Genomic DNA, 26,621 nt, shown 5'->3' with positions numbered 1-26,621 from the left:
TGCATCCACACAACGCCAGAATGTTTTACATTTCGTTTATTTTCCATATTTTTTCGCATGCCCGGGCTACACGTGTTGGTAACATATTTTTGGACATTATTACAATGGTTCCTTTTTTCTTTGCTTTTTGTTTGTGCTGGAACAGAGGCAAACTGAAACGAACCCATGCCCCTTCAATATGGATTTTATGGGTCTCCTTTTTTATGAACACTCGAGCGTATTCAAGTTCGCAGCGTGTTTTGAATGTGTTTTGGGGCGGACCAAGTCCACATGGCAAGTAAACAAACGACTGGGACAAGTGGCAAATGCATTTTATTTGCAACATGTTTTATGCGCAAAAATTTCGGAGCTAAAAGGTGAAGTCAAGTGCAAAGCGATGCTCTCGACCGTCTTCAAGTGGGTCACCGAAAATTTTTGTCAGCTAGAAAATGGAAATATATTCAAAAAGAGACGAAGGGCTGCCAATTTAGAAATAACTCTTCAAACATTTTGCATAAAAAAGGTTATATGGAAAACTAATAGTTTAAAAGAAGAATTGACGTGTGCGACGTTGCGATTTTATGGGCTGTTTTAAAATCTTAAAGTCCCGCTCATGGTAATCTGATTTAAGGTAGACAAAATTATCCATAAATACCAAAAGGTCAAAATAATGCAAGGTGAATAACTTTTCATATTTTTCGATAAAAGCCTGCGTGTATTAAAAATTTGTTTTTATTTATAGGCAGCATTTGAAAGCCCTACACCGCCATATTTAAGCCACCTTTTTTGCCAGGTGAGTCGGCGGCAAAGAAATGAGCTCTCGTGTGCCTGAAAAGTGAGCTGCCAATAAAAAAGATTAAAATGCAGCCATAAAATACACAATTTTATACACATTGCCTTAATGAAAAGCAGCCGAGGAAGCAGAAGTGGATCCCCCAACCATCCTTAAACCATCCCCATCTCCGCCGGATAAAACCGAATTTCATGCTTAAGCTCTGTAAAATTAACATTTAATTGAAGCCTACAATTCAGCGCTTTCGGCAGTGCCAAAAAATTGGTCGGGGGTGAAAAAGGAGGCTACTGCAGGTCCCAGGATACAGCCAGGATATATGTGTGTATATTATATATATGTTTAAGCACACAGACAAGTGCAGTGGTCCGGGGGGCGCCAGGGGAGTGCATGTTTTGATAGCGTAAATTATGTTATAAAATTTATTTAATTTCACTTTTCTGAACGTTTTGTTGCCCTGACACTGGCCCACGAAATGTGCGCCGGGCATGCAAAAGGGAGAAGTGCCACTACCTCTACTGCCACCACCACCCCGATTTTCATCCACCTGACGCACTCAGCACTCCCATATGTACTTTTTCTCCCCCTCCCAAAAAAAACCCCCAGCAAAAGCCAGCACAGACATATCCATATCAACTGCCACAGCGGAGTGAAAAGTCCCTGGAGTATTGCAAATTGTGCAGGGTCGCCTTCGCCTCAGACCCTTTGCTCCCCTTTTTTTTGGGCCCCGCCCATCCACTTCTCCAGTGGGAAGTTGCGTGCCCAGTGCGCATATTTATGTAAGCAAGCCAAAGAACACGCTCAAATTTTCGGTAGTCGTCTGGCACTGAGAAAAAAACTGCATTCTGAATTTAACAGCATTGTAATATGAACCCAGAAAAAATATTAAATATTAGATTAGAATTAAACATTGAAAAAAATATTTATTAAAAAAGGTAAAGTTTCGAAATGATATGCATATTTTAATGCAGATCTTCAGTCATCAATCCTAACATTTTTTATTTCGAGTATAGAAAAAATGTATTAATGTTAAAAATAAAATTTTCCATGTACTTACAAAACATTACTTTATTATATTAATTTAAAATTTTTATACACTTTCATTCTACATGAAAAAAATGTACTATGAAATTATAAAGTTTATTTAGCTATATTAAATACAAGTTGTTAAACTTTTTATTTTAACTCTAGTTTTTTTTGTTAAGCATATTTATAGGCAAGTATATTTTTTTCTAAGTGCACCACTCGCAATGAAATGGAAAGCGCGACCAGGAGCAGCAGAAGTCCGGAGTCAACCGTAGTGAGTCCACGACCCCGGCGACCCCGGCGACCCCGGCAAATACAACCCGCACGTGTGTGCTGCTCGCATCGTGGATTTCTTGGGGCACCTGCAACGCAGTCGATTCCCCGGTTGACAGGCGGCTTAAACGACCCGTGGCTGGTTAAATAATTAAGCACCAATGACACTTAAACGTAAATCATGAATTTTGCAAGCGGCCCACAGGGCAGCAAGAGCCGGAGTCCTCCGATCCTCGATGAAACATTAACCAAATGGCGACCCTTTCAAATCGGGCCAAGACCAGACCATTTGTCGGGCCCTTCAAAAGAGGAATGAAGAGGGAAACTGTCAGCGCCGGCGGAAACAACACCCGAAAAATTACTGTTGCAAAATGCTGTACAAGCTTCCGTCTCCGAATCCGAGAACGAGAAAGAGAAGTCCGAGGCTTCCTGCAACAACAAGGAGAACAAGGAACAAGGAGCTCTAAAACTAACACTAACGCCAACAAATCCCTAGCTGCTCAGCTCGTCCAACATTCCGGAGCAAACGGCAGCAGCTAGAGAGCTACAATGGAAAGAACTATGGCCAACAATTTGTTGCAGTGAAGAGGGGATAAAGGGGAAAGCGGGGCTAAAAGGAAGTACAAAGTCAATGTCGGGATGCCGGCAGAGTTGTCAACGCGCTTAAAGTTGCCTTAATTGCAGTCCTTGTTGTTGTTCCTGTTCCTGGTCCTGCACTTTTTATGGCAGCCGTGTCACAGGCGACAGTCCACAGTCGACAGTTGTCCTTTGGCGGCGGGCATGCATAAAATATGCTGCATACTTCGTGGCGCAGGAACACACGAAACTCAAAGGCAACCAGGGGGATTCGGAAGGTTTCGGCGGGTGGAGGGGAAAAATGAATACGGGACGAAATTGGGACTGACGACATATTTTCCTTTCAGTTTCAGGCTGTTAATTATTATTATAGACGTGTGAGTGTCTGGACGGGCAATCGGCAAACGGCACACGACCATCGAAGGCAGCGCAAGGAAGAAAGCAGGATGGCAGAAAAGCGGGCGACCAGTCAACCACATGCAATAAAACAGCACTTAGACATAGACAGAGGCATAGACGTGCACAACGAGAAAATTATATAAACATTCAAATACTCTTAAATATATTAAAAGCATTTATAGCACTCTATATAGAAAGATATACCTAGATTAAAAATATAATATATTAAAGACAATTATTCAATTCAAATATTTGGCTATAAATCCAATATATACTCATATTTAAAAATATTTGGGTAATTAATGTGTATTACTTCTTGGGTACGAATTTATTTAGAAATAGTTGCTCTAAATATTTAATAATTTAAACCTTCTATTTTTTTATAAAACTCAAATTTCTCCCAGTGCAATCACGAACACAACCGCAAATGGGAAGACAGAGACATCAACGTCGACCCCCTCCAATGAGTGGAACGGTGCACCGGGGAATACTTTGCCAAATTGCACAATCTACTCAGTCTCCTGTCGCCTGTCCCCCGAACTGTGCTCAACCCCCTGACTCATCGTGTCCGAGTCCATTCTGTCCGAGGTCCTGGTCCTGGCCAGACTGGTCTGGCAGACAGAAAGTGGCACCAGTTCTGGCCACTCATTTGACTACTCGGCCTTGTCGTCGTCGTGAAACCGCCTAGTCCTCCTAGTCATAGTCCGTAAAACAGTAGGCTTGAATCGTATTTTTCGGCCCTCATAGATCTGAAAGCAAGATACTTTCAACAGTGCCAAATGGCAAAACAAAATGAGAAAGCCAATTATGGGCATTTTATATCGACAACTTCTCACTGGAAAATCGCTCTTTATTGCAGCCGACAACTTTTATTGACAGTCGTAAAAAGTCATTGATTTCCGGGAAACTAAGGATATGTTCTGATTTTCACATTCACTAAGTTCGATTTTCCCTGTCCGTATTTATTTTCATATTTGTTATCATTTTGCCAATATGTATGGAAGAATTAACCCATTAGATTATACATTTTCACTGATAATTTAAAATGGGGCAAATTATTATAAAGTGCACCCAAAAAATAGTTCTAATTGTTGTTTTAAATACTTACCAAAATATTTGTAAATAATTTAATCCCATTTAAAACTCTATTTATGTTAATATATTTTTGCAGAAAGTGTTTTATTTAGAATTTGAGATATAGAAACCGGGAACTAAAGCCTGAAACTGTACAATCTTAATAGCTTATCTTCACTTCTGTAAATGAGTTAAAACCAAAGCCGGGAAACAAAAGCCAAGACATTGGCTGACAATTTTTATTGAAACTTGTTGAACTTTTTGCCGGTAATTGTTTGCCTTTTGGGCTTTGTTTGTGCGTCTGTGGGTGTGGTGACAAAGCCAACTTAAGTAGTTGGCCGCCAGCTTATCGCTTGGTTTCCCAGTGGAGGTGAGACTGGGAGTCGTTTGAAAGACATTATTCCTGGTTCGCCTTTGTCCGGCGATTACGGGCCTTCGGCGCCAGGTGCGCTAATCGCCGGCTGAGCTGTCCGGCAGGGAAAACTGAGAAAGCTGGAAAAGCCAAGAAAGCTGACCGGATCGGATTGGATTGGCTGGGATCGCCAAGGTGGTTGGGCTTTCCTTGTCTTGTCTTGGCCAAAAGTCGCCTAATTAGCTGGCACTTTGTCCTGGGCCACTTAATTAGCCTTCATTCCAAGTGCAGAGCTCCTCGCACATACAAATTGTTGGCGGGGACAATTGCATTCCAGTTGCGCAACAGAAATGGGCGCCAATTAAAGTTGGCGGCAGATTGGGAATTCAGTGAGTTGGCGGCGGCAGAGGCATCGTCATCCAAAAGTTTGGCGAGCATATTTAAACTTTTTGCGCCATTCGTTCGTTGTTGGATTTTATGTGTATGATTTTAATTCCATTAAAAATTGCGACCGGCATGCGAAATATACAAAGGGTAGGAGTTGGAGGGCAAAATGTCACATTTAAAATATTTTTATTGCTAATACTTTTTTTTGCTTTTTCGGTGCTCGACGCTAATTAAATGTGTAAATTGTTGGAGTTTTTAATTAAATGCGACAAATGTCTACAAAAATTAAGCGAAGCGAAGCAAGGACAACAAAAGGATTGGCCGGGACCCATTGTCCTCTTCTCATGGAAATGCTGCAGAGTTGCATTTGTTTGGGTGTTTTTTGGCTTACTTGGCTTACAGCAAAAGCTCGTCAACTTTCTCTAGTTCACTGCAAAAAAGGCGGCAAATCAAATCAGCGAAATGCAAATGCAAAGCGAGTCAACGGAAATGGCAAACAATTTGGCAAACTTATTCTTTCTTTTTTTTTGTTGATTTTTTTGATGAGGGCAGGCACAATGGCAAATGCGTGCATTTCGTACAATAGTGTAATGTAAATAAAATAAATGAAAATAATAATAAGTAGTCGAAAGTAGTTAGACAAGGCACATAAGAGACGCGTGAACTTTGATCAATCTGGCAGGCACAACACTTAACTATTCCTCCTTGTTCTCGACAGCCGGCACCTCCCAGTAGTGCTCGTCCTCGTGCTGCTCGTCCTTCTTCAGGTTCCGGAAATTGGTGTACTTCAACACGGCACCTGGTTTGGGATTAAAAAGAAAATTAATAATAAAATGATATTATGTAAATTATTTTAGGATTTTAGGAGGGTTTTATTATTTACTTTTCTTATTTAAAACAACGTATAATAAAAGTAGATTTTAATTTTCAAATTAAACCAGTTGTAAAAAATGTAAATGTACTAGGGAGAAACCTTCTTTCTTAAGCCTAGTACTCACTTCAATCAAAAAGTCTACAAAATGAAAATCTTAACACAAAATCACAAAATTTTTCACCTGTCATTTTGTCTTATTGATTGAAGTGAATAATAGGCTTTAGTTAGAATTTTGTAGGTTATAATTTTCTTATAAAAGTAATTTTTGTTTTATTAAATTTTTAAAAGCATGTCTCATTCATACCTGTCAAAATACCACCACCGATGGCAATGAGCAGTGTGACAGCGATGCCGAACAATTGGTAGCCCGCCTGTGAAGTTGCATTCCGGCCAAGACCCTGCGGGAAACGAGTCCAAAAAGGATTAACACCCGCCGTTTTGGAACAGCCGGATACTCGGATACTCACGCCCATGATTTTGGTCTCGGTTCCGTTGGTGCCCACCATGGCCGGGAAAATGTCCTGCAGCTCCGCTTGGTAATCGCCCACGGTGGCCATCGAGGCGTAAATGGCGGAGGCAATGGCCGAAATCAGGGCAGGCATTCCGTGAAGGTTGTGCACGCCACAGGTGTCGTGCAGCCTCAGATTGGCCGTCATCCAGGGCTGTAAAACGGACGAAAGGGTTATAAATGGGCAGCAGAAAAAATATTTTAGAATTAAGAACAAGAGTTGATCTTTAAAAAACAAAGTGAATATATTTCTAGAATATTTCAAATGCGAATTTTAATAATTGTATCTAAAAGATGCAATCAAAAAAACATTTTAAAAGTGACAGTTCGTAAAAAAAATATATAAATATTTTGTAAGCCGCCCTACTGTTTTTGATAAATGTTTTATTATACCCTTGTAGAGGGTATTATAATTTCAGTCAGATGTTTGCAACGCAGTGAAGGAGACGTTTCCGACCACATAAAGTATATTTATTCTTGATCAGCATCACTAGACGAGTCGATCTAGCCATGTCCGTCTGTCCGTCTGTCCGTTTCTATGCGAACTAGTCTCTCAGTTTTAAAGCTATCGCGATGAAACTTTCCCGAAAGTCTTCTTTCTATTGCAGGTAGTACATATGTTGGAGCGAGCCGGATCGGACCACTATATCTTAAGGCTCCCATAGGAATATTCAAACAAATATAAGAAAATTCATTGTAACTTTGTAGGAAGTAGGCGCTTTGATTCTTGACTACTTAAAAACAAAATTTAAATAAATAGAAACGCTGAATCTGGAATCCCTGGAACTGCACCGAGTAAGCATTCTTTAATCTACAAGGGTATATACGCTTCGGCTGGCCGAAGGTAGGTTCCCTTCTTGTTATCTTTTGTGGCTTACAGATTTATTATCAGTTATTCAATTTATGAGTTAAGTAATTCATATGATTTATTAGTAATAAATCCTCCTTAAATTGAAACCCCAAAACTTCACTTAAAACACACTCAAATCCGAAAACAATTAATTTCACTTCAACTTTCAGCAAGTTAGATTACAAGATGTGTGTTTCTGTATTTAAAATAATTAATGGCCAGTCCACGAATTAAATTGAATAAAAGTGAAACATGGCCAGGGAGTCAGTGTGTCATTTGAAAAGTGCAAATTTATTTACTGCTCCAGCGAGCGGGAACGGAAAATAGAAAATGAAACTGGGAAACCGGGAAACCGGGAGGGAACCCCATGGATTTTGATGCTCCGTGGTCGTAATGCAAATGGAAGTCCGGCGGAATCCGGGATGAAGTCCGGGCTGTGCGGCTGACCGGCGGGCAACAAACTTTACTCATTAGCGTCGCATTTTTCCTAGGCGCACTAATTAAAGCGAAGCCACCGCCAGCTAGTAGTTCTAGTTCTACAGCCAACAGTACAGACCAGGTTTTGCGATTTGAATAGCGGGTTTATGCTTGTATGGCGGGCACATAGAAAATGCCCCTTTTGGGAACTGATTTTCCTCCTTTTTTTTTGCATTTTCTGGTTCCTAAAACTTACGGTTAAATAGCGATAGCCGAGCACCGAGACCGTGCCGGCGATAATGCCAATTAAGACAGCTCCGTGGGCGCCGAGCAGCAAGTTGCACACCGTTCCAACGGCCACGCCGCCGGCGAGGGTCGAGTTCTGCACGTGCACCATGTCCAATTTATTCTCGTGGCTGACAAGCGCGGATACAACGAAGGTGGTCACTGTGAAATATACCAAAAATGGAGGGGGGTTGTGAGAGTTAGGATGGGTTATTCCCAGAAATAGAGGCTAAAAAAGCCGGGAGGCTGCGGCTCGCATTCATGGTTGCCGGGCAGCAGATTGAATGCAGCGAGCAGCGGACTTCGAATGGCCCCGGCTTAATTACATGATTTTAATGCATTTTTGAATGAGTCCCGGGTTGGTTCATTAGAGTGCGGAAAAGCACAGGGAATGGCTCTTAAAAATGTGGGATGAATAGGATAGAGAGTTTTTTAAGGACTGCTTGGGAGTAATTATAAGTTGCAAACTTAAAGTGATGAATTCATTATAATTTTATTATTTTTCTATCAATTGTTTTCTAAAAATATTTATTAATTTATATTTAGTATTTAAAGTAAGATAAAAATTTAACTGATATTACAGTAATTTTATATTTTTAAAGGGGGCTTACTTTAAAATTGTTTTAATTTATATATTTGTTTTCCACCTGTTATATTATATTCCACAAATATTTAAAAATACTTTTCTAACTTAAAAGATAAAATCTACTACTCAACCCGACGTCTTACCAACTTCATTATCACATTTTTCAACCTCACTAAATTGATCAATCAATTGCAAATGAGACATAAAACAGAAAAATCACGTATACGACTAGTTGAACAGCAAAGTCTCTGTTCTTCCCTTGCTATTTATTCAGTGCTATTCTGTAGTTTCTGTAGAAAGCAAACTCTGTTCCGTGATAAAATCCTTTGCATGCATAAACCCTCCTTTTTAAGTTTACTAAGACCAACAAGCAGCTATCGCTAATCACTCGAGCAGCAGGAATGACACACCCAGCACAGAACACACTTTTGCAATAAACACAAAACTAATAAAAATGTAAACACGACAGTGGCCAGATCCCTTTGGATTTCCCGGGGTTTTCCGACTAAACAGCAAAACAACAAGGACGCTTCGGTTTATGACCGGCGGCCAGCATAAATCTCGGCTGAATAACACTAAATACTTAAAAATCTCCATTTTATGGCGGAGCATATGTTGCAGCCATAATAATTTGCATAAATTAGTTGGGGCCACTGGCGTCGGTTGGCCACTGCAAATAAGTAAGGCAAATCTCAACCGACGTGTTGGGTAAACAGGGGACAGTTTTCCGGAGGAGGAAGGAGGGGAACTTCAACCGCAACAATTTCAAAACAGCTTTTGACGTTGTCCGGGCGACGCAAAACAACGAGAACAGCAAATTCTGGCTTAAAAATCAATTAAACAGCTTTTTTACAGCCGCTCCTCATCCTCGTCGTCCTGCTCGAGGACTAAACCAAAGCCAAGCCAACGGCATCCGAGATTCAGGATTCAGGACATCAGCTGCCGTTGCTGTTGTTTCTGCTTTGTTGTTTTCCCCTGCTCTCGAACATTAAACAATTTAAATTAACGCCAATGGTGTCACTTGCGACTGTAAAATGTGTTCTGTGCTTAGCGTTGTTGGCCAATGCGGGCAGCCTCCCACCCAATCCCTCCCTCTCCTTTAATCGCCCCCGAAAAATCCACCCCGCTGACCAGACTGGAGATCTAAACTGACCCAAACCCAAAACCAAACCCAAAAACGCACAGGAAAAAATAAATGAATTCTTCTCTCTATTCAAAGATGAAATTCCCATTTATTATCTACTTAATATCAAAATTGTGATATAATGTTTTATTAAATCCTCGTGTTAATAATGAAATATGAATTTGCCACCTATAAATATTTAAAATGAAAAATATTATTTAAATTTTAATTATGATTAGAAATAATAATTTTCAATAATTTTTTAAAATAAACAAAAGATGTATAATTAAATTTTTGTATTAAAATTTAATTTAATTTTATAAATAAAACATTATCTTTTAGTTACTTAAATTATTTTTTTTATAGTTCTACAGTTTTTTCTGAATAGCGCCTTATAAATTTTCTACATCTTCATCCTTAATTGTTTCTCTGTGCATTTCTAGGAGACGGTCCAGACGACGTTTCGGCTCATTTTGTGCCTGGTGTGAAAACAACAACTGGGGCGTATTTTTGCTGTTGGCGCCGCATTTGGACACCAAATGGCGTCGTCTGATCCGCTACCCTTCTGGTCCTGCTCCTGCTGCTCCTCCTTCCCTCCCAAAAACCAATCCTGCTGGCCAGGCTGCCATGCATGTCCGCCCGCATGGCCAACAACATGGAGCAACGTGGGCCACACCCACCAGACCGCCTCTAATTTCAGCATTGAACTGAACCCCAGCTTTAGTTTAATTAAGGCAACAACTAGTGAGCCAAGCAACCAGCCACCGAATGGACAAGGACACGAAGGACATCCGGGAGAGGGTGGGGAATGGAGGGTTTAGGCCACTGCAACGGACGGAGCCGCACGTTGACTCAACTAATCGCACTTCCTTCCGCATAAAATGCCCAACCAGACTCCCATTTTCCCATATAGGATACTCTAGGAAGTCTATTTATGGGATGGGTCATTCGGCTGCCCAGATTTGAATTCATTGATTAAGTTTCCTCTTCGGCCAGATATGAATTGCAACTAAATTTGAATATGCACTTTATTGAGACGAGAATTTTTAACTCAAATTAAGATGTACTCTTCTGGCTGCCAGCTAAAAGTGCTTTTCAAAGAGCAAAGAAATTATGGCCAAAACAGCAACATGAAATACTAACAAGTGGTGTGCTCTTGAAAATATGAAAATTCAATATGATTCATTTGCACTTTATGCGGTGCGTACGTACGCATTCCATTCGGGCAATTAAAAATGCGAAAAATCCGAGTGAAGTGTTCTTTGTTCAGCACATATAAAGTTAATGAACTTTGGCAGAAGAATATTTAAGTTGGCAAAATATTTAATAACCAATATATGGGAAAATACTTTATTTAATTGCTGCCGTGACATCAATTATTTCAATCGTCAATTCAAACAAAAGAAGTATTTGATTCGGATATTGAACCAAAGGAAGTGGTGGGTTTCATTGTGTAAATTAAGAGTTTTTTTCTTTTAAACTTATTTCATTGTTGCAAAACCAACTATTTAAAAACAAAGAAGGAATCAAATAATATTTAAATCAATAGAGTCAATTAATTATATTATTTTCAATTTATTCAATGAATTTAAATATTTACTTTATAAATATACATTTAATTTATTTTGAAAATAAGTGTTTGTAAATAAATAAATAATGATTTCGGATAGTTAAATAATTAGGTAAAAATAATTAATTAAAAATTAATCATTTTTATAATTTCCTAGGGTATTTATTTCTACGACTAGCACATCCTGCATCTTCTGGCCAACTCATGTCCCTTGGTTAGGTGTTACCTCCGCCGCTGTAACGTGAGGGCTTTAATACCATGGCCAGAAGAGCTGGAGCAGAAAGCCGGCGAGACTCTGGTCACAGTTAGCCAAGTGTCTCGACCATTCCAAGTTGGCTTATCTCAGCTGCTGGCCCTCTACTACCACTATTATTACGGCCCTTGTTGTTGCTGCCGGGCGAACGTCCTTTGTATACATTTAATTTGTGTTTTGTTATTTACATTAACCGAGCGAGCGAGTCAGCCCAGGCAAAGCCAAAGCCCGACCCCGGGCTGCTGCTTTTAGCACATTTTCTATATGTGTGCCTGGACTGGTCCAGAACCTAAACCTGAATGGGATTTGCCCACTACTGACCCACCCATCGCACTAAGCAAATGCCGGACAGGCTGGCTGGTTCGTTTTTATGTGCGCTACGTGCTCAAAATAAATTTTCAAATGTGTTAACGAAACTATTTGACATTTAATTAGTTTGTGAGCGGCATGCACAAGGACCTAAAAGTGAGGGGCGGCGAAGGGTTGGGAAGAGAGAGCTGCCTGCGAGCCTTTTCAATTTCATCGGGTGCCGTGCTAATAGGCCCGCCAACATTATAATTAACAAGGCCTAAGGAATGACCCAACCAGGCGTGAAGATATGTCCGAGTGGGCGAAGATGGCCGGAAGATATGTCAGGAGATGAGCGAAAGGACGATGGACGAGGGACGCTGGAATGCCCTACAGCTGCCCTCCACTTGAGCCGGCTAATTGCCGGGGCACGTGACTCACCTGTTGCCGCGGCTAATGACAGGAACGTGTTCAAAATGGCCCGCTCGCCGCCGGCTCCCTCGGCCAGCACCGAGTTGAAGCTGGGCCAGTACACCCACAGGAAGGTGGTGCCGATCATGGCGAAGATGTCCGAGGTGTAGCTGGCGCCCTCCAGCTTTCCTGCCTCATTTTGATCGCTGGCGGGCCTCAGCATCAGGGCCACCGCCAGTCCAAAATAGGCGCCGAAGGCATGAACAGTGATGGAACCGCCACAGTCGCAAATCTGTCAGGAATATAGCAATGGGAGAAATAAAAAAAATTTACAAACCACTTCGGGTAGATTAAAAAATATAATGTTGGAGAAATTCTACATTTTTCTTTTGCCAAAAATTGTCAAAAGAGTAGGAATAGTTAGAAACTATTTGGACAAAGGTTTTTGATTTTGTTGGCATTGTTCTGGAAAAAATACTAATTTTTTTTGAGAAAAAATTAAAATTCTGTGTCATAAACCGGATTTATATTCTGGTTCCACACATGAAATATCTGTTTTTAAATTACATCATCAAAATTATAAAAGTCAAAGTAATTAAAATGTATAAAAATAAAGCTAATTCTTTTGGAAATTATGCCATTCAAGGCAGTAGCAAAATGTCATTCTATTCCGTAAAAGGTATTATGCACGTTTGTTTTAAAATTTATTACATTGCTTTGATCAAGCTTATGGAAATCATATATTCGTTTTTCCAACATCCTAAACTGCATAAAATTAACACCGAATTTTAGCATGCATTTTAATTCAGTTTGCATATGGTATGACCCATTTGTCACGACCTGTTTAAAGTTTAAACCTATTTTCATAAATAAGTTTTTGGCAAATAATAAATATTAGTTCGACAAAATAGTGATTGTTATATGCAAATTCGTGACTACCAGCTGCTGAATAATACATTTTTAGCGCCACTAACTTAATGGCTTTTACTCACACTGAAAACATGCAGGGCCAGGTACTCGTTGGCCGCGAAAAGAGCCACCTCGAAGATGGACATGCACAGGAGTTGGATGGGCGTGGTCCTGCCCAGCAGAGCGCCCATGCTAATCAGGGGCACGGCGGCGGCAATATCCGCATCAATGATGTTCTCCAGGGAGAGGCTGTGGGCGCAAAAGGGAAGGGAATACGATGAGCAGGAAGTGCGACAGGTGACACGCCCCGAGCCGCATAAAAAATGGCTACATCTTCACCAAGATGAAATGGCCGCCAAATGAAATGGAATACATTTTAAAGCATTTCAAGACAGTTTATATTTCTACACAGGGAATATATAAAATAAATTTAGGCATTCACATAGAAAGAAAATGTCTGAAAAGACACTTTTAAATTGCTTAAAAATGTTCAAGAATTTACTGATATTTTACTTTACATTTAGTTATGACAAAAAATATTTATTTTAAACGTTATTATTTCAATTCTTTTTATTTCTTTTATATTTTTTATTATTATATTTATATACATTAGAATAAGATAAACTTAAAAATTGTACTTTAAATTAAATGAATTTCCCCTAACAAAACAAAAATGATTTTAAACGAATATATTTTTCCACATAATAAATTCAATATTTTTTTCTTTTAGTACATTTGACTGTCAGCTCCATTGGTTCTTTTTACAGCTGCTTGTCCTTTTGTTTGCCATTTGACTTGGGATTGTTTCCCATTTCACTTAGCATAAGTAGAGGATTCCACCCCAAACCTCCTCCGCCTCCTTCTCAACTCAGGTTGACTTCTTCATTTAAAGTAATTGCTTGAATTCATTTTCAGCTTCGGGGTATTTTTCTTCATTTGACATCGCAAAGTTATTTGCTTTGTGGCCTGTCAGTTTGGCTCTTTGGCTCGAAGTCAAGCAATTAATAAATTGGAGCTCACCTGATCTTGCCGCCCTCCATGTGGAGGAATCCCTTCATCAGGACTGCCCACTGTACCACCAAGGCGGCCATAAACAGGGTGAAACCGGTGGCACTGTATCCGTATTTCCGCAGGAAGGTCATCAGGAAGCCGAAACCGATGAAGATCATCACCTGGATGTCCTGGAACTCTGTGGGGAATGGAAGGGGGTTAGTCTTGGCCAGCTGGGATGCCAATTAATAGAGTCAAGTCGTTTCAATTAACCGCCCAATTGTCTGCTGCCAAAAGTCAATTGCATTGAGATTGATGTCACCAGGGCACCAAGATGGTGCCTTATAGTAGGGTGTAAATACCAATCAACCACCCACTTTTGCACCCTCTTCTACACCCCCTCACAAACACATCCCCTGTGTGCGTATGTGTGTGCTCGCGCGGGTGCAATTAGTGTGAAATACGGTTTAATTTATTTATTATGAATTGCAACAAGTTGTTTACAGACGCATTTGCATAAATTGAAATTAATGACTTTAATTATTCATTTGTGCGCGTGTGTGTGTGTGTCGCATTGTTCGGTTTCGCTTCAGTTCGTTTTGGGTTCGGTAAAATGTACTATGTACCCTGTACAGTGGCTGAAGTAATTAATGGAATTGGTGCCACGGGACCCAAAAAGACAACGGAGACTGTGTGCGAAAAAGAACTTCATTTATTTATGACCCGCCAACACTTGGCAAACAATGCGGGTCCTGCTCTTGGTTCTCGTCCTGACTTCATCTCATTCCCCTCCCTCCCGAAAATAGAACAGGACTAGAGTTTATATCTATATATATATATCTATATGGGTAGCATGGGTAATAGCTTTATGTGGGCTTTGATTTAGAGCTTCGACTTGGTGTCCTTTTAATTGTTTTCGACCATTTTGCATTGAATTTGCCTTGGTTGGTGATTCTGGCATTTTAATTACTCGGTTATGAATGGAATATATAAAAAGTTTTCAAGTGATTAATTCATTTGTTGATACATTCTTATTTTTGGATCTTATCTATTCACTATTAATTCACAAACAATGAAACGGCACGAGATCAAACGTTTGTTTAATTAATAAAAAAATTCTTTATTGATCACCACCATAATATATTTTTTGTGAGTCATAGACAAAAAAACAAATATGAAAAATGAAACTGTTGCCAAGTTCCCTCAGGTTTAAAGCCTTTTATTAGCCCTATATAGCTAATTAACCAACAGAAAAATCAAAATAAAAACAGAGCTAAAAATAACACCTTTCGCACACTTGCGGTTAATTTTAAAGAGCAAAACTAAAAATAATTCAGATGATATTTAAATATTTATTTAAGGTAGCTGTTCAGATTGACTAGTTGAAGAGAATGCAGTGACATTTATTGCACAAAAACTATCGAAAACAAACAAACCAACAATAATATGGAAATAATGTATACAAATACTAGAAATGATATTTTTGCACGTTTGCTATTATTTTAGAGGGGCAAATCTAAATATATAACAAGTTTCCGCACACAAGAGGTGCACATTGTGGGGGTTCCATGTAAATTATTTCCCCAACGTATAAAAAACTTTATTATTTGATTTGTCAGTATGAAAATGTTTGCGCTGTTGCCATGCATATTTAGTTTTAGTGACTTTTATTAGACAAAGCGGGCTAATTAACCAACAGAGAAATATTTCAAAAAACACAAACAATAAAATGATATCTTGACTAAAGTTGTTGATAAATATTAATTTGATTAGCAAAAGTGTTTGAGCTCCTGCCGAGCAGATTTAAATTTAGTGGCAGTTTAGCTTTTGCTGGCTAATTGAACAAGAAAATAATACTTGAAATGCATGTCCTATAAAAAACAATTTGGTCAATAAATATTTTCGCACGTCGTGATTCATTTTGAGGGGCAAATTTTAGGATTATAAAATAAAATGGGGTGTTTCTCAAGAAAGATGCTGTTATAAACTATTTGTTAGCTTACTCATTTTTATAAGGTTCTGCTAAACGATTTTTAATGGTCCAATAAAGGCAAAGGAAAAATATTATAAAGAAATGACCAACCCATTTTTTAAAAGCTTTAGAACTACATTAAAAACATCAAAATTCTTACTGATTCAAAAAAATGTACTCTTTATCATTTTAAAACAAGAGAGAACGCTATAGTCGGGTTGTTGTCCCGACTATCTAATACCCGTCACTCAGCTAAAGGGAGTGCGAACGCTGTGTCGGGTTGGTGTCCCGACTAATAATCGTAACTCAGCTAAAGGGAGTGCGAGGGAGATAGATATATAATTTTTGATTGCGTATAACTTTTTAATGAATGGTCCGATTTGAAAAATGTCTTCTACATTGCATTTATACTTTCGGAAATCTTTAAAGATGTGGGCGCAGGACCCATTTTAAAATCGTTAGTGGGCGATTGTGGGCGTTAGAGGGGGCGTGGCGCTCGGCTAAAATAAACTTGCGCTGCGTAGGAAGCCAAAGAATATGTGTGGGAAATCTCAACCCTCTAGCTTTTGTAGTTTCTGAGATCTCAGCGTTCATACAGACGGACAGACAGACAGACAGACAGACAGACAGACAGACAGACAGACAGACAGACAGACAGACAGACGGACAGACGGACATGGCTAGATCGACTCGGCTAGTGACCCTGATCAAGAATATATATACTTTATGGGGTCGGAAACGCTTCCTTCTAGCTGTTACATACTTTTGCACGAATCTAGTATACCCTTTTACTCTACGAGTAACGGGTATAATTATCCAAATTAAATTTAAATTTTAAAGGCAATTTATGGACATATAAAAGTGAATATTTTATAAAAAATTAAAAAAAACTTAAATATTTTAAAGTTTGACTGTAGAATATAAATTAAATTTAAAGCTTTGGGTGAAGATATAAAATAAATTCACATTTATGGTTAATTTGAGAGACTTGCTTGACTGAAGACGTTTTATTCAAGGCTAGCAAAAAAAGGATGGGGGCGAAAATCCCAGCTACTCACGCGGATATTTGGAAACGTGTTCGTTTGCTGATCCAGCGTCTTCGTCGCCGATTGCCCGGGGCATCGCCGTCTTTTCGTAACGCACGAACAGCCAGAATAGAACCAGGAAGATTATTTGCACAATCATCAGGACGACGTAGCCCGACACTTTGGCAGCCGGCGAATGCATGGCGGTGCTGGTGAAACTCGGGCAAAAAATACGGCAAAAAAAAGAAAAGCTAGACGGAACGGCTCCTGATTGGAGTTCGAGTAAAAAACGGAGACTGAGATGGAGATGGAGTTGTTGCCTTTGCAGATCCCGGCCGCAGACGATGCAGCACGTGTACGAGGAATTTACTACGGACAGGAAGTGTTTTCTCTCCCTTTTCTGGGGATGTGCAAATATTTGTGTGCTTTTGCTGCTCTATCTCCCAGACATCGGGATGCACACACTATCTCTATATATATATCCGTTCACATTCACGATCTGCTGCGGCTGAGCACTGGGCGCGTACTGATGCCCCGGAGCGATGAGCGCGGCGTGTAAGTAGCTGTGCGAGCAGCAAGTCGAGTCTGCGGTCAACGGGGCGTATGTGCGATATCCACAGCGATTTACTCGCATGATATAACTATTTGATTTAATTTGCAGTGGCCGCCGCTTGCTCTGAATTATTCACATTGAACCCCTTTCGAAGAGACCGAGTCGTTGTGGTTCCATTATATTTAAATTGTTTTTGTTTTAGTTTTAGTTGCATTGCAATTTCAATTCCATTTCCCAATTCCGAATCCAAATCGTTTTACAAGGCAGCCCAGACCTCCTTTGCGGTCTCTCCACCCAAAAGTCTGGCTTCTGTTCGCTTCGGTTTCGGTTTGTTTGTTTCGTTGGTCAATTGATTGGTAATTCGTTACAAATTTATCCTCAGACTGCTGCATTTTAGAGCTGTTGGAGCAGCCGGACAATTTGCATAAACACCATTGAATGGCTTGCCGAGAAGGTGAAAGTGAAGCTTAAGCTTTAACGAATTCTCCCCCATTCAGAGTGTTGTTATTGACTCTGGGCCAATCGGTTAAACCACTTAGAGGGGTTTTCTTGTTGACTGATAAGCCGCAATCTCAGTCTCTGGTCAAGTGGCAGTTGTGAGTGTGGCAGTGGGGGATATGTCAACAGAGGCGATCTGTCTATATACCAATTAATCACACATACCCAGTAGTTGCCTCAAAGTAATTAACATGCTGACAGCCGAAATGAACGGTCGTAAAATAAACAACCGCTCAAGTGGAGCAGCTGACTCGATCACAGATCGCAGATGAGCCCCTTCATTCGGCTTTTTTATACCGTTTGTTCAAGCAATTTCAGCTGATTAACAGCCTTTTTTAGTGGTTTAGTGCGAACTTAATGGGCATATAAAAGCGCGGCGAGTCGCACACAAGTGCCAAAAGCTTCGAGTTGCGAATGTTTGAAATAACTATACAGATCAGATGCCTATATCGCTCTATTTTGCGGGGGAGGGGAGAGAACGGTAAAGTTATTGCAAAAATTAGTTTTTAAAGTGAATTCGATTAAAATGCTTATCAGTCTGTTTCCATCTTATAACTATTTAAATTCACTAAGAAGAAATAAGTTTAACGTAGCCTAAAATGCAAAACGTGAAATTTTGTTTTGCATTTTTTAAAATTAAAAATAAAGTTAGTCATATTTTAGTTAAGTGGAATTTTAATTTATTATTTGTTTTTCTTATGACTAACCATTTAAGTTTAAGCTTAAAACCGTCAGTTAGTATGGGACCCAATGACGTGGCAATTTAATTAAATATCAGCAACATTAAAACAAAGGAAATATGAAAACAACATTAAACAAATCAAAATTTACTCATTTTATTTTGATGATTTGACAGTAGTCTCATCCAAAAAGATATTCCTAATTAAGTGAAAAAGATTTTTTATCACAAAACAAAACGCGCGGAAAATGATATCATAGAAATCATTATTTTAGTCAGAATAAAACTTGCCTTAAGAAATCACGTTTGCAGCTGAAATATATACCAAATTGATCTACTGATATATAGAACTTCATGTTTAAAATCTGGAGAGCAGTCTGCTAATTGTTAAAGCAAATATCCATATCAAATTAAACAGAACTCATAAAAGCGGTTAGTGGGGGGCCAGAACTCAAACTCACAGAGGCCACTGGGGCGTATGATTGATATTTATTTTTTCAACAAACACAAGCGCACCTGTGTGAAAATTGAAATTCTCATGGCGCTGGCAACAATAAAAAAGGTAAGGCCCCACATAAGAAAATGTGTGAAGTTTGCGCAAAAACCACAAATGTTGCCAGGCACGCGCTCAGATCTTGAAAATCCACACACACTCACTCACTCACTTACGCCGACAAAGAAGGAAAGAAAGCAGGCAGTGAAAGCACAGCAAAGAAAGCAGGCAACCGAAAGAAAGGAAAAGCAAGGCAAAAGCAAAGGCATCCATGGGTTCGAAAGGGAAGCGATTTCGTGCTGCCTACTTGGGAGGGAAATTTGCATCCGCAATCACTTTAAATGTTTCCGTTTGAATACGCAAATAAATCGAAAAGGATTTCCAATGAATGCTTATGAGTGTCCCGGCGAAAACCCTTGTTAACGTTGTTGTTTACAACAAGTGTACATGTCTAAAGCCCCAGAAAAGCGTCGGTAAAAATGCGAGATAACACTGCCAAACTGTCAGGATTGCTTCTAAAACTCCGACCGCAAGTGCTGCTCCATCCATCCATCCAACCAACGGCCAGTCTGGGTCATGTGGAGAGTACAAGTGCCGGCTGAGCCATAAATAAATATGAGCCACTGTTGTCAGACATCTCGGGCACAACAACAGCACAACAACGTTGACGATATGTTGATAAACTTTAACACCCCACAAACACTCGCCTAAAACCCGGCCAAGTGTCCAGTGGAGTAGTGCAACTGAACCAGGATTCCTGCTCGTCCAAGGACCTCCGGCTACAACTGCTACTCCTGCTACAACGGCTTCTGCTCCAGCTGACCCACAACAATTGTAGGAGTGCCGCTCTCTCCGTCCATATGCACTGTGTTTGCATTCCCATTCGGGGCGAAAGTCCATTCGGTAGCATATAGCATGGCAGAACTATTTTGTATGTGGCTTTCCTGCGAAAGCCCAAGTATCTGGCGAGGAATCCTTGCTGGCTCACCAGCACTAAAAAAAATAAATAAAATATTAGAGGAATAAATATATGTATTCCTTTTCAGAAATATAGTTTCTGGATTTTTATTTAACTAATTTTGTAAAATTTTAGAAAATAAATATTTTATTTTGAGTCAAATTTTATTTTTTTAATTAGTTATTTATTTTAATTATAAACAAAAAAAGAACAGATTAATTATTATTTATTAAAAAATAACGTTTTATCAAACAAAAAAAATAAATGATTTTTAAAATGGATTTATTCGGGTAAGTTATTTATTTATATATATATATATTTATATATATTTATATATATATTTATTTTAGATTTTATTGCGAGAGTTCACCATCAAAGAAAATTATTAAGATAAAATAAAATAGAAAGTTGGTCACTAAAATTGTAGTTCTAATAAGATCATAACCCTATTAATGCCTTGAAAATATATATTAAGATATTTCTTCAAGTGCAGCATTCCAGTGTCGCTCCAGTTGCACAATTTTTGGCTGCCGCTGCACTCGTGTCTAAAAGTGGGGATCTGGATAGTAAGGGGATGGGAATGGGGATGGTAACTCCTCGGTTGCGGGTGGTTGCGCCTAAGCGATTCGCTTTTTGTCTGTTTTGTGTCAATTTTGGAATCCGCTTTGGTTACCGCCCCCTCACCTCAGCACCAACCCCCCTCAACCCACGGCGCGTCGCTTCGGAAAAGCTTTCGGTTGCGCCAATTGTTGGCATTTACAGCTACTTGGCTGCCGGGCCCTTGACTTGGCCGGGATTTCGGATTCCGATTCCCCGGCATGGGATCTTCTCCACTGTGTTGCAGCTTAGAGATCCAGCTCAAGTGGCGCACTGGGGATTTTTCAATTGCGTTTATAATAAATTTCGATTTGTCAGCGGCAAAAGCGAGAGAGAGCGGCATCGGCATCAAGTGGCCGCCGCATCCCAAGTGGCAACGAAATCAGTCAGCGATATAGCCTCGGATACAAAAAACACAGCTCAAAGCGACGACAGCTCAATTCCTGAATCTAGAGTAAAATGTTTCGGTTGAGAGCGAGATAATCAAATGCAATCTTGGCACTACGAAACTAGAAGCCTTTGAAATATAGAAAGAATACTTTATTAAAAAAAAATCTATTGATTTAAATTTCAGGCTTTCACATATTAGAGAAAATTTTGTTTAAAATAATTTAATAGAAATTTGGAATTAAACGTAATGCTTAAATATTTAATAAATTATTTAATAATATATAGCTAGAAAAAAGCTGAGCTATTTTTCTCACAAATCCTCAAAATTATGCCTTATATTTTGTTAAATTACCTACAGATCTTTGATCTTCATCCTCAAAGTAGACTATAACAGTCTTAACCTATACAAACCAGTTTAATTTAATTACAAATAAATTAGTGCTGCGTGTGGATGCAGACGATCAGTAGACAAACTGGATCGATATTGGGCGGATATATTGGTCCGCACAGCCGGTGCAATAAAATGTTAAAAGCCAGCGAATCGAATCGAATAGATCGTTTGACAAACGTTTAGATTGTATACAAAATGTGAACTGAGTAGTTTGGCGCCAGCAAAGTGACAAATGATGTTATTTTATTCGAAAATGAAGGCAAACAAAGGGCACAGAACTCGCATAGCATAAAGCTAGTTATTGGCGAAATTTAAATGGGATTTATAAAGGGGTCATGAATTAGGTTACTTTTGCACTGGAAAACCCTCCTTCTTAAGCGATGGCAGTGGCATGAGTGGGCGTGGGAGTCACATTAGCCGTCTCATGATTAATGGCGGGAGTATAGGTTGTGGCTCCCGTCTCATGGGTCTGCGCAGGAGTATAAGTAGTGGCGGCCGTCGTATGTCCTTGGGCAGGAGTGTAAGAGGTGGCCGTGTCCTCGGGTTCCTTGTCCAGAATCACCTTTTTCAGGATGAAGTACAAGGCTCCGCCAACCAGCAGTTCAGCCAGGGCCACACAAACGATCAGAGCCCAGCCGGGAATGGCAAGACCACCTAAAAACAACAAGGCGGCTGAGTGATATTTTCTAGAATACACCACTACTTACTGAAGTATCGGCGGGTGAGGGTGCGACGACCGCGGTTCACACGTCGCGTGGCCTCCGTTTCCTGCAAAAAGCAAGCCAGCAGAACTGCAAAAAAAAATTATAAATAAAATATATTAGACATATGGGCACTCGAGCTTATTTCTGGGAGTACATATATATTTTTTTTAACCATCTATCACCGCGTGTGGTCGAAGGTGGCCCGCTGCTTTCGCGGCATTGGCTTTGAAGCCTCAACCATCAACCCCACAAGCCGTAAAGCGAGCCAAACGGAACTCATTGAAACAACACCAAGACCATTCATCATATAGATCTTCGGCTGCCGCGAAGACTTGTTAAGATATTAACAATTAATTATTGAGAAAATGTTTAACAGCAGAGAGAGCCAAGCCAAAATCAACAGAAAAAACTTCGAGCGCGCGCCAACTTGGAATGATAAATGTGATAAATTCTTCCTCCATTGTTTCCATTGCGGATGTCAGACTCGATTTCACGTAAAAATTATCAAAATGTATTTTTAATTAATAATATTTTATGTGTGTGCTCGCTGCTCATCTATTTGTTTTGGTTCAGCTCATTCGGCATATTTTGCGCATGAAATATTAAACGGATTTAGTTGTCGATATGGAAAACACAGTATTGATTTCCCCCTCGATTCGATTAGGTTATTCATGGAGATTTACGGACGGGGAACTGTGACAGAAAGCAATCCGCCAAATGGATGTGGCTAAGAGTGCGACCGAGTTTCGTTGGCCAGCCGCTAACCGAAATTAATTGTTTTCATCCATTTTTTGTGCGTTTAACATATTTCATAATTTATATGCGAAATAATTACCGAGCTTTGGCCACTTCCGGTTTTTAGGGCATTGTACTTTTGGCCTAATCAAAATTGCATGAAATGGAAATGATGCGGGATTTATTTGTTCAAATTTATATGATTTTCTCCTAAGCTCACTGATTCACCACGCCCTGAAATTAAAACCCACCAAGTGTTGGGGCAACAATGAGTAAACACAGTGCTTATCTGAATCGCACTGATAAGCAGAAACACACACATTTTTGTAGAGTTTTTCCTGTATGACGCACACTTGGCCCAGTTACTCATCGTTAAGGTCTCCAATTGCTGAAGTTGGGCCGTTAAAACGCCCCCACACCTCCGAGATCCTTTGGTTGCAACATCACCAGCACATTATAATGCAGCTTAGTCTCACATACACTCAGAAAATGAATCGCCCTGAATTTTAGAAAATCGCCTATGGATTTGCTTCACTGGCGATTTTTTTCTTTAAAATAAAAAAATTTTCTACTGGTAAAGAAAATTTTCTTCCAATTAATCAAAATTCATTAAATTCAAGAAATATTCCAGAAATATAGAAAAAAATCGCCAGTAAAGCAAATCCATAGGCGATTTTCTAAAATTTTTTTTTGAGTGTAGATACACAATACACCCACACTAGAGCTACATATCCACCAGATACGCTGCGTATCTCTGGCTGGCACTCAAAACTCAACAGATTCAAACGAGCATGCAGAACTTTACCCAAGCATATCACCAAGTAGGTGGAGCACTTCTTAGCCAACTTCATTTCCGTCGCTTTCGTTCGGTTCGGTTCGTTCGTTTGGTTCTTCCAAAAAACTTCTCTTCGCTGCTTCAGCTGTTAGCCAAGTTTGTAACGCGCACGTCGTCAACTCCAAAGTGGAACTAAAAACCTGTGCGTGATTGCATTCGATGGCAGGTGCGAGTATCTTATCGCAGCGCTCCTTATCGGCTGCAGATAAGATTAGAGGGCTCTCTTTTTCTCTCGATATGTGATAAGTCTGAGGTCAGCAACACTGGAAAAATATAAATATATTTTTAAGATTGTTAAAACTAAGAAATAAATTATAGTACTTATATATTTCCAGGTCTTGTATAAAAATAATATTTCTAAAAATAAATACATGATAATTTATATTATTCCAATAACAATTTATCAGAATAAAAATGCATATTTCTCAATCATTTTTGTTTCTTATAAATATTCTTTTATAGGGAAGATTTTTCAAAGTTACAAATAAATCTTGCTTTAGATAAAATTAATAATCTTTACGATTGCCTATTCATTTGTTTGAAATAAATATATGATAAATTCTTTATTTTTTGCTGGTTCATTCCTAAGAATTTTTTTTTAATGAAATATCGACGGGGACTTTTAAAAGTTACAACAAAATTATACTTTACATATAATAAATTAGATTATGTTAAGATTTTTAACAATGGCCCCATTTATTTGTTTAAATATATTATAAATTCTATTATTCCCTGGTTCAATCCTAAACTATTCTTTTGAAGAAATAAATTAGTTTCCTACTCTATCTCAATAAAACCAATACGAGTTTGTTCTATCTTTAGATAACTCTTAAGAAATATTTTGATGTGTTCTTTTCTCTACCAAAACTAAACGCGTTTGCTCTAAATTGGTACGTCTATCTAAGCACAATGCCAGTTTTTGACTTCATTGTTAGGTAAGATAGTGAAGGTAATATTTTAGATACCCAATCATGTTCTTGGTTTGAAACAGGTATGCTTAAAAAGCAACAAATGTTGTGGGTTAATCAAATGCTATAAGATATGTTAGGACTTATAGACAACATTTGATGTGCCATAAATATTTTTGGCAAAAGGAAAAGAGTTGCAAAGTTTTTTGTTTAAAAATGTTTATTATTGTTAATTCGGGTTTGTACTCGGGTTGTTCATAACGGATTCAAATTGACTAATACGCTCGACTTATGGTTAGTTTCATCTGGAGACTTTCAAAGGCAGGACTTCTTCTTCTTTTGAAAAGCATCCTTGACAATCTCAAATGCTGCGGTGGGAGTGGGCACAATCGGCGGCTTAGTGGCGACGGAGCTTCAGACGACGGACGGTCTTGTAGCGGTAGCCATCGGCGGCCAGGACGGTCTGCTCGGCGGGCACATCGATGATGGCGGAGGCGGCGACGGACTCCTCTGCGGGGGGCAGGTACTCGGCGGAGGGCAGCTCATTGACATCACGACGGCGACGGATCACACGACGGACGGTCTTGTAATGGTAGCCATCATCAGCCAGGGGAGTCTCCACGGCAACAGCCTCGGAAGCCTCCTCCTGAACGGGGGGCAGGTACTCGGCGGACAGCTCGTTCACATCACGACGGTGACGCAGCTTCAGGCGACGGACGGTCTTGTAACGGTAACCATCATCGGCCAGGGGAGTCTCCACAGCGATGGCCTCGGAAGCCTCCTGAACTGGGGGCAGGTATTCAGCGGAGGGCAGCTCATTCACATCACGACGGCGACGGATCACTCGGCGGACGGTCTTGTAACGGTATCCATCATCAGCAAGAGGGGTCTCCACAACCTCGGAGGCGGCTTCCTCAACAGGGGGCAGGTATTCGGGGGACAGCTCGCTGACATCACGACGACGACGGATCACACGGCGGACAGTCTTGTAGCGGTATCCATCATCGGCCAGGGGAGTCTCGACGGCAACAACCTCGGAAGCCTCCTCAGCTGGGGGCAGGTATTCTCCAGAAGGCAGCTCGTTCACATCACGACGACGACGGATCACACGGCGAACGGTCTTGTAGCGGTAACCATCGGCAGCCAGGGGAGTCTCCACAACCTCGGAGGCGGCCTCCTCAGCTGGGGGCAGGTATTCACCGGAGGGCAGCTCGTTGACGTCACGACGACGACGGATCACACGGCGAACGGTCTTGTAACGGTAGCCATCATCAGCCAGGGGAGTCTCAACAGCCACAGCCTCAGAGGCGGCTTCCTCAACAGGGGGCAGGTACTCAGCAGAAAGCTCGTTAACATCACGACGACGACGGATCACACGACGGACGGTCTTGTAACGGTAACCATCATCAGCCAGGGGAGTCTCTACACCAACAACCTCAGAGGCGGCCTCCTCAGCTGGGGGCAGATACTCTCCAGAGGGCAGCTCACTGACATAACGACGGTGGCGCAGCTTGAGGCGACGCACGGTCTTGTAGCGGTAACCATCATCGGCCAGAGGAGTCTCCACGGCGATGGCCTCGGAAGCTTCTTCCAGGTTGTTGTCCACCGGCGGCAGGTAATCCGTGGCAATGGAGGCCGCCGAGGCAGCTGCGATCACAGCAAAGGCAATGACAAAGAATTTCTGGGGAGAGCGGAAATGGGTTGATTAGTCCTGCTCCAAGGATCACCTCTGCAAAAGAACTAACCATTTTTCCAGAAGATCCAAGACGATGTCTGCTAGATTAATCCAAAGTTGATTCTGTTTCCAAACCAGACCCAACGACACTATTTATACACAAACTGAGGCGAAAAGTTCTCAACTGGCCGATGTCCATTCACTTTGAGATCAGTGGAGATGAGATGAGCTACGATGATCGCAGAGGAAACCGGTTGGTAAGCGATGAACGGACTACCGCATCGATCG

At 40.3% G+C, this 26,621-nt stretch overlaps 3 protein-coding genes across 3 annotated transcripts; all 3 read right to left on the bottom strand.

Moving 5' to 3' along the window:
- Positions 1-5,010: 5,010 nt before the first annotated feature.
- Positions 5,011-17,421, bottom strand: Rh50 (Rhesus blood group-associated glycoprotein Rh50). Its single transcript, XM_017139427.3, has 9 exons — positions 16,951-17,421; positions 13,951-14,119; positions 13,014-13,179; positions 12,052-12,313; positions 7,762-7,952; positions 6,198-6,392; positions 6,035-6,128; positions 5,553-5,655; positions 5,011-5,286 (listed from the first exon to the last, which is right to left on the bottom strand). Exons 1-9 carry the CDS (start codon positions 17,117-17,119, stop codon positions 5,253-5,255), a joined length of 1,383 nt encoding a protein of 460 aa, XP_016994916.2. The 5' UTR covers positions 17,120-17,421; the 3' UTR covers positions 5,011-5,252.
- A 4,365-nt stretch (positions 17,422-21,786) lies between these two features.
- hoka lies at positions 21,787-23,866 on the bottom strand. The gene is made up of 3 exons (XM_017158712.2): positions 23,721-23,866; positions 22,184-22,267; positions 21,787-22,130 (listed from the first exon to the last, which is right to left on the bottom strand). The coding sequence occupies exons 1-3, from the start codon at positions 23,764-23,766 to the stop codon at positions 21,850-21,852; spliced, it is 411 nt and encodes a 136-aa protein (XP_017014201.1). The 5' UTR covers positions 23,767-23,866; the 3' UTR covers positions 21,787-21,849.
- Positions 23,867-24,871: 1,005 nt separating this feature from the next.
- On the bottom strand, positions 24,872-26,521 carry LOC108068880 (uncharacterized). The gene is made up of 2 exons (XM_017158709.3): positions 26,404-26,521; positions 24,872-26,339 (listed from the first exon to the last, which is right to left on the bottom strand). Exons 1-2 carry the CDS (start codon positions 26,404-26,406, stop codon positions 25,056-25,058), a joined length of 1,287 nt encoding a protein of 428 aa, XP_017014198.2. The 5' UTR covers positions 26,407-26,521; the 3' UTR covers positions 24,872-25,055.
- Between the last annotated feature and the right edge of the window lie 100 nt (positions 26,522-26,621).

The sequence above is a fragment of the Drosophila takahashii genome, chromosome 3L (genome assembly GCF_030179915.1).
Source record: "Drosophila takahashii strain IR98-3 E-12201 chromosome 3L, DtakHiC1v2, whole genome shotgun sequence".
Taxonomy (NCBI): Eukaryota; Metazoa; Arthropoda; class Insecta; order Diptera; family Drosophilidae; genus Drosophila; species Drosophila takahashii.
This window is presented reverse-complemented; position numbering and strand designations above follow the sequence as displayed.